This window comes from Pyrus communis, chromosome 2 (assembly GCF_963583255.1).
Source record: "Pyrus communis chromosome 2, drPyrComm1.1, whole genome shotgun sequence".
Taxonomy (NCBI): domain Eukaryota; kingdom Viridiplantae; phylum Streptophyta; class Magnoliopsida; order Rosales; family Rosaceae; genus Pyrus; species Pyrus communis.
The window spans coordinates 3800759-3809100 of NC_084804.1; the positions used below are offsets into that span (position 1 = coordinate 3800759).

At 40.5% G+C, this 8342-nt stretch overlaps 2 protein-coding genes across 2 annotated transcripts; both read left to right on the forward strand.

Annotated features, from left to right (window-relative positions):
* The first annotated feature begins 2731 nt into the window (after nucleotides 1-2731).
* On the forward strand, nucleotides 2732-4456 carry LOC137726238 (peroxisome biogenesis protein 7). Its single transcript, XM_068465129.1, has 2 exons — nucleotides 2732-3824; nucleotides 3978-4456. Exon 1 carries the CDS (start codon nucleotides 2846-2848, stop codon nucleotides 3818-3820), a length of 975 nt encoding a protein of 324 aa, XP_068321230.1. The 5' UTR covers nucleotides 2732-2845; the 3' UTR covers nucleotides 3821-3824; nucleotides 3978-4456.
* Nucleotides 4457-6291: 1835 nt separating this feature from the next.
* Nucleotides 6292-7184, forward strand: LOC137722287 (abscisic acid receptor PYL12-like). Its single transcript, XM_068461257.1, has one exon. It carries the CDS (start codon nucleotides 6612-6614, stop codon nucleotides 7170-7172), a length of 561 nt encoding a protein of 186 aa, XP_068317358.1. The 5' UTR covers nucleotides 6292-6611; the 3' UTR covers nucleotides 7173-7184.
* Nucleotides 7185-8342: the final 1158 nt, after the last annotated feature.

Sequence of the window (8342 nt, forward strand, 5' to 3'; positions counted from 1 at the left end):
TGATTTTGAGGTTTTGATTTCTCCAACTAAAGTATGACTCAATTTGTTGCCATGCTTGTTTGTCAAATTTTTATCGTGCTTGTTTGTCAATTAGTTGTCATGCTGGTTTGGTTGGTCTTATGGCTCTTCTTATACTTGCATCTATAAGGTGTTGCAGCTTCTCATCAGAATTTACATTAACTTCTTCAGCCATTTAAACGATATTTACTCGTTGGTTATAATCCAACAAACTATAGAAACAAATTGATCAGAAAGTAAGGAAAAGATGAATTGCTTAATCCCATATAATTAGTTCCAAAACTAGGAGTCTTCAATTTTTTGAGAAAACAATTGATCAGACAAACAATGACAACTTACATTAAAAGTAGGGTTGTTCTTTTTCGAAAGAATAAAAATTTGCATGGAGGAAAGTTGGTTTGATAAGAGAAAGTGATGGGGGTTATTTATTGTGGCAGTGTTGATAGCAAACCAAGTAACTGGTTTGGTTGAGGGAGAGAGCAAATATATTGGTTTTGTAGTAGAAAAAACAGCCCTAGGAAATGCTAGAGAAGGAAGAGAGGGAGGCGGCAAAGGACGCGTAATGTTTTTTATTTTCTAGTCTCTTTGAAAACAAACTATTAAATTAGAGATTTTATTTTATAAATGGGTATAAAGATAACTTTACATTTTGAATTAGGTTTAAGAGGCTAGTTTAGGTAATAAATTTAGGTTGAGATATTAATTCTTTAATAAAAAATAATATGGGTGTAGAGAGTAAGTGTTACATCCCACATCGCCCAGGGGAGTGGATCATATAAGCCTTATATGTATATTCTCATTTCTACCTAGCACGAGGTCTTTTGGGAGCTCACTGGCTTCGGGTTCCGTAGGAACTCCGAAGTTAATCGAGAAAGGGCCAAAGCAGTCCCAAGATAGGTGACCCACTGGGAAGTTTTACTTGTGTGAGTTCCTAGAAACAAAACCGTGAGGGCGTGGTCGAGACCCAAAGTGGATAATATCGTGTTACGATGGAGTCGAGCCCGGGATGTGGTGGGGGCTCGGGCCGGGATGTGAGAATTTGGTATCAGAGCCAATCCCTAGCCGGATGTGTGCCGATAAGGACGTCGGGCCCTTAAGGGGGTGGATTGTTACATCCCATATCGCTCAGGGGAGTGGATCATGTAAGTTTTATATGTATATTCTCATATCTACCTAGCACGATGCCTTTTGGGAGCTCATTGACTTTGGGTTCCATAGGAACTCCGAAGTCTACGAAACCCCGAAGCTAAGCGAGAAAGGGGGTAAGAGCATTCTCAGGATGGGTGACCCACTGGGAAGTTCTATTCGTGTGAGTTCCCAGAAACAAAACCGTGAGGGTGTAGTTGGGGCCTAAAGTGAATAATATCGTGCTACAGGGAGGTGGATTGTTACATCCCATATCGTCTAGGGGAGTGAATCATGTAAGCCTTATATGTATATTCTCATCTCTACCTAGCATGAGGCCTTTTGGGAGCTCATTGGCTTTGAGTTCCGTAGGAACTCTGAAGTCTACGGAACCCCGAAGTTAAGCGAGAAAGGGGTAAGAGCATTCTCAGGATGGGTGACCCACTGGGAAGTTCTGTTCGTGTGAGTTCCCAGAAAAAAAACCGTGAGGGCGTGGTCGGGGCCAAAAGTGAACAATATCGTGCTACGGTGAAGTCAAACTCGAGATGTGGTGGGGGCCCGGGCGGGGATATGATAGTAAGTTGGGTGTAGAAAGAGGTTACATGAGTTCAAATAATTTTTTTTAACTTTTTTTATCGGCAATTGCATGATCATGAAAGGTTGGTGCGATAAATTCATCGTGATGTTTTACGGTAATTCTCCAACTTTTAAGGTTTAGTAATTGGGTGTTATTTTCTTATTGGTTGAATTTTGGATCCTCTGTGATTGGGAAATTGTATTGTTCTTTTTATGAGTTTGTAATTGTGGAGTTTTGATGTTTCGTTTGACTTGTGTGGCTTCTTGATTCGCTCTAAGGACCACGATGGACATGTTTACCTTATATAAATTATCGTACCACTCTTAATGAATTCTTTTTTTTTATCTCAAAACTTAATTGTACCCATTTATTTGCTCGCTCTCACTATTTAAGCTAATTTCCGAAACTTAGTTAAACTTTCTCTTTAAATAGTTACTCATAAAATTCTAGTTAATGCATGTACAAAACATGTGTTACAACATTCGTATGCATATACAGTTAACAACCGTTCATACACTCAAGATCAATATGATAGGTTAGGGTAAGGCTTAAGCACATCCATGGCGAGCTTCCATCATTAGGCCGACCAAAATTAACTTCGTGGGCTTAGGCTTGAAAGATTTAGGGCCTGGGCCAATTTACATGCCCTGATCATCTCCAATAAATATATAAGAAACGAGGAGCTAATTTAATGGTGGCAAGTCCTCATGCTTTTGGTTCATGAGATTGGAAGACACAAATTGGGCCCAGTGGGCTAAGTGGGCCAAGAGACCACGATAGAAGTGGGCCAGAGTATTTGCGTAATTTAAAAAAAAAACCTAATAAAAGTAATTTAAATTTTAACAATAACGACAAAATTAAAAAGTAAAGTAAACAGTATCAAAATTAATTTTTTAATGTAAAAATATAATTTTTTATTAAAATAAATAGTACTATAAACTTTTCGTTAAACTTCTCAATTTTTTATTTTTGACCAACTTTCCATCTTCCAAGAAGATGACGAGATAAAAAAGATGATTAAAAATAAAATTGACCGCCAAATAATCCGAAGCTCGTCAGCCTCTGAAACCCCCCAAAATCCAAAGCCAACGGCGGAGAGAGCATCTCACTGGATTGGACTAAACAATGCCAGTTTTCAAAGCTCCGTTCAACGGTTACTCCGTCAAGTTCAGCCCCTTCTACGAGTCCCGACTCGCCGTCGCCACCTCCCAAAACTTCGGCATCCTCGGCAACGGCCGCCTCCACGTCATCGACATCTCCCCCGCCCCTGTGGGCCCCGGCGCACCCCGCCAACCAATCACCGAGCTCGTCTCCTACGACACCGCCGACGGCGTATACGACGTCGCATGGTCCGAGTCCCACGACTCCCTACTAGTCGCCGCCATCGCCGATGGCTCCGTTAAGATCTACGACACCGCTCTGCCCCCGGCCTCCAACCCCCTCCGCTCCCTCCACGAGCACACCCGCGAGGTCAGCTCCGCTGATTACAACCCCACCCGCCGCGACTCCTTTCTCACCTCCTCATGGGACGACACCGTCAAGCTATGGACCGTTGACCGCCCCGCATCTGTTCGAACTTTCAAGGAACACGCCTACTGCGTCTACTCCGCTGTCTGGAACCCCCGCCATGCCGATGTATTCGCCTCCGCCTCGGGCGACTGCACTCTGCGCGTTTGGGACGTGCGCGAGCCCGGGTCCACCATGATCATCCCCGCGCACGAGCTCGAGATCCTGGCGTGCGATTGGAACAAGTACGACGACTGCTGCATCGCCACCGCCTCCGTCGACAAGTCGATTAAAGTCTGGGACGTGAGGAGCATGACGGTTCCGATCTCGGTGCTCAACGGCCACGGCTACGCGGTGAGGAAGGTGAAATTCTCGCCGCACAGGCAAAGCTTGATCATGTCATGCTCGTACGACATGTCGGTTTGCTTGTGGGATTACATGGTGGAGGATGCACTGGTGGCACGGTACGACCACCACACGGAGTTCGCGGTGGGTGTGGATATGAGCGTGTTGGTGGAGGGGCTGCTGGCCAGTACTGGTTGGGATGAGCTTGTGTATGTTTGGCAGCACGGGACCGATCCCAGAGCGCCGTAACAGGGTAGTTTTCGATTTCTGATTTTCGATTTTGGCTTTGATAGTTTTCGAAATTGTGAATTTTGTGGTTGCTGCAATTCTGTTACTGAATCATCACTTGAACTTGTATAGAAGATTTAATAAACAAGAAGCTTTATGTTTGCTTGATACATTGCAGAGCCATCCATCCTTGGCTGCATTGCATTCTTGATTGCGGTTATTGCTATTCTCGGATAATCGCCTGTTGTGCTTTAGTGTTCGTGATATAATTATGTGGTTTTGTTGTGCAAGATGCAATTGATAGACATTGCCATTGGTATTCGCGGCGGATTGCAGGTTAGATTTAACTTTGCTGTCCGATTATACCAATTCCTTATTTTTCCATCTGCCTGTCGATGATAATCGGCCTCCGTGCTTTTTAATGATTTGATGTTTCCGATTTGGTATGAATGTACATAGTTGACACTATCTGCTTAGAGTTTGTTTGTTGCTTGAAGTTGAAGATGTTCATTACTCACTAGAAATGTTGAGGCATGTGAAGGATTCGTAAGCCTTTACGGGCCTCCTCAGTGGAAACAAACTAGCTAACTGTGTTCGTGCGTGTGCGATAGACGCAGGGTAAAAGTTTTAGACTTGCAGTTATGTATTGAATAGGGTTTCAATTCTGCTTTTTTCCCCTTAAACTCGAACTCGTTTGTTGTTTAGAATTGGAATGGATTGGATAACTCATAAAGTTCGAGTAATTGAAGGTAGAGGTGAAAGATTTTCATTCAAAAGGATTTAGAAGGGGATTAGAAATGAAGGAAATTTATCCCTTGTTATCGTTACAGTTTTGGGGATTGGAATGGATAAAAGTTGGGCACAATTTTTTCGTTTCTTTCTTCAGTCCTAGACACAAAACGGGACAACATGTGGGTATGCTTGTTGTCTAAAAAGTGGGGCTCTCCATGGATTTTCTACTACCTCGTGTTTTTGGCACAATGTTTTATAATGTTAGGCATAGAAATTGATATTAAATTATGAGGTAGCAGAGAGTTTACGAAGAATCTCACTTTTGAGAAAGTCGATTAACTTCCATTGCGCCGCGCCCTATTATTGCGTCTTTTTGCTTGAACCTGCATTTTGTTTGAGTAGGCTGTTTTCCTATCTGGTCCAAGACTGTTTGATTTGGGCTCAGAAGTTGGGCTATTGTTTGTTAACATGCCTGCTTGTTCGTTCAGGCCCAGATCGGGTCAAACTGGATTGCAAAAAAAATTTGTCATCAAGAGCATTTGATTTTCCCCCAAATGAAAATTATTAGAAAACAAATTAAGAATAAATAATAATGAAAGAGGAATGCGAAGGAGATTTTCAAAAGCGAGATTCTTTATGGATTCTTTGTCACTTTATGTTTTTGCATAATCTCTATTAATTAATAAAACTCATTGTCAACTAAAATCATATGAAATTACCAGTTTAACCTTCTAATTAAAACAGAACATTAATAAGAAATATGAGGCAAAATGTAATTTCACACAACCAAATTTTGCTTTTTTTTTTTTTTTTTTTTAAAGTCTCACCTGCATGTAATCCTAACATATCTCTAAATAAAAAAAAAAATAAAAAAAAAACTTCTTGCTCCCACATTCTCTATCACTCTCTTCCTCTCTTATATTTCCACAAAAAAAACAACAAAAAAAAAAGAAAAAAGAAAAAAAAATCTCACACATTTTATATGTGCTCATATGCTAGTGCTTTATAATGACGACACGAGGATTAACGTTAAACTGTGAGGTGGGAAATAGTCTATCCACTTTAAGAGAATCTCCTTTGTATTTCTCATAATGAAAATTGTTACACATTTCGTGAAGCTCGTGACGAAATTAGGGTTCCACCATAAAACTAATTGGCAATATGGAGAATAACCCAATACCATATAAGCACATAGCAAACCTTGTCCCTCATCGATGTGCGACAACTCTCAACATGTCCCCGCACGTGTGGTCGATTTTCAAGCTAACACGTGGACAACAACTGGGTGACACGTGAGCACGTGTGGCCCTTAGGCTTTCACATGTGGGACAACCCGTTCTGATAACATGATGAAATTAGGGTTTCACCATAAAACCAATTGACAGTATGAGGAATAGTTTAAGACCATATAAATACATAGCAAACTTTGTCACTCGCAAATATACGACAACTCTCAACAGCTAAAGACAGTACATAGCAAATTTTGTCACTTATCAATATGCGACAACTCTCAACCGCTAGAACGATGCCTATAAACAAAATCCAGGGAGCTCTTTGCTCTAAAATTTTAGGTCAGCCCACGTCACCACGTGTTATGTTCGCGAACTGATCAGCCTCATTTGCTTTTCATTATCCAGCACATGGGTACGTTCAAGCATCGATAACATCAATAGTATGGGGGAAATATGCAGATAGCTGTAACGTGCTGATATGGTCCACGTGGACACAAATGTCATTTTTGCTGGCATGTCAAGATATGGTCCACATCCACATGTACACAAAAACGTTAAAAGAATATATTTTGGAGTAAACCATTCACATAAGGACACTCCAACAATACAAGCAAGAGACCATCATCTGAAAGAGCACATGACCAAATCACTGCCCTCCAACGGCAACCATTCCCAAGGCCTAATCAAGATGCATACCTTTTTTGGTATATTTTTAATCCATTCCTTTTTTGGTATTTTAAAGTACAACCCTAGCGAAAAATTCCACCACCCCTGTATATAAAGGGTAACCCTAAACAACAGTCCCCAAACTCCCAGCACTTGATAAAAACAAGATAAATAACCAAGAAATGTCGTACTACCCAACGTCCCAAAATACAAGCCCTCTAAGCGAAAGTCATGGTATGATCGACACCTACCATATCCACGATCTTTTGCCGAACCAATGCGGCTCGGTACTTGTCCAAACCGTCGACGCACCGCTAACCCTAGTATGGTCCTTCATCCGCCAGTTCGACAATCCGCAGGCTTACAAGCTGTTCGTTAAGAGTTGCAGCATGCGGGCGGGGAACGGAGGCGTAGGGAGCATTCGGGAAGTCGTGATTACGTCTGGGTTGCCGGCTAAAACCAGCACGGAGAGGCTGGACGAGCTCGATGACAACATGCACGTCATGCATTATAGCGTTATCGGTGGGGATCACAGGCTTGCAAATTACAGTTCTACCACTACGGTGCATAAAGTGGAAGAAGAAAATGGAAAGAAGAATAAGACGGTTGTGATTCAGTCGTACGTGGTGGATATTCCCGCCGGAAGTAGCAAGGAGGATACTTGTTTGTTTGCTAATACGATTATAGGCTGTAATCTCAAGTCATTAGCTAAAGTTTCAGAAAAGATGGCTGCTACGTGCTGATCATTAACTAGTTAATTAGCTTAATTAGTTGTGTTTTTCTTTATGTTGTAATAAACTAATCAATAATTAATGTCCGACTTTCCAGCTCCTATGTGCTAAGTATTCCATCTTTTTTAATACCAAATCCAACTTAGATTTGGAGAAGAATAAGACTTTGAATTCGAAAGGAACCAGGTCAAAACGAAAAGCACTGTCTACCAAAGCTCGTTTAAAAGTGATTTTAAAATAACTTAAAAGCGTTTTTAGTAAAAATATTTTTTAAACCAATCCTTAATAGAAATTCAAGTGAATTCTTGAAAAACACTTAAACTGTTTCCTGCAAGAAGCATATGGCCTGGTTTGGTACTGAGGTGATTCTGAAAAAAGCTGGTATAAAAAAAAGCTGGGAGCTGTTTTTGTGTTTGGTAAACATTCAGCTTCAGCTTTTTTTCACAGTTTTGAGTGAAAAAAAAGCCAAAAACAAGAAGCTGCAAAACCTAGCTTTGAAAAACTGGCTTTTTTTCACATTTGTTTTACATAAAAGTTTACCCAACACTATAATACTGTTTTTTTTTTTCAAAAGCACTTTTACAAAAAAGTTTACCAAACACTCTGCTGCTTTATTTCACAGCTGCTTATTCTCACAGCATAGCAGAAGCAGCTTTTTTTCAAAGCACAGCAATACCAAACCATCTAGTGCTTTGAAGCCCAAAATCAAATGTAAAAAAACTTTCACGACTTGAAACCGTAACTTTTTTTATCACAAAAGAATAACCTTTTCATGTGCCAAAAAAATCATAAAAACAGATATTGCACTCCTCTCCTCTCTAAGTGTATTTTTTATTATATATATATATATATAGATATAGATATATATAGACACACACACATATATACTTGAAGCGAATGATGACTTTTTTTAATATTTAAACTCGAGACACAGTTAATTAAAGAGAACCTGAACGTTTCACCATTTGTTCGCCACTTGACGTAGGATGAAAATGAAACAAGAACATAAAAATGGATATAACTAAAACTAATGCGTTGGATATACTTGACTCCAGCTAGCTAGATAATGGTTGATTAAAATTACGAGGCAAATCCGTATACGGCGTTACACAAAGCCATACACGGCGTTACCCAAAGCCAACCTAACAGTTGCTTGCAAGTTAGTTAAAGACTAGCAGATGT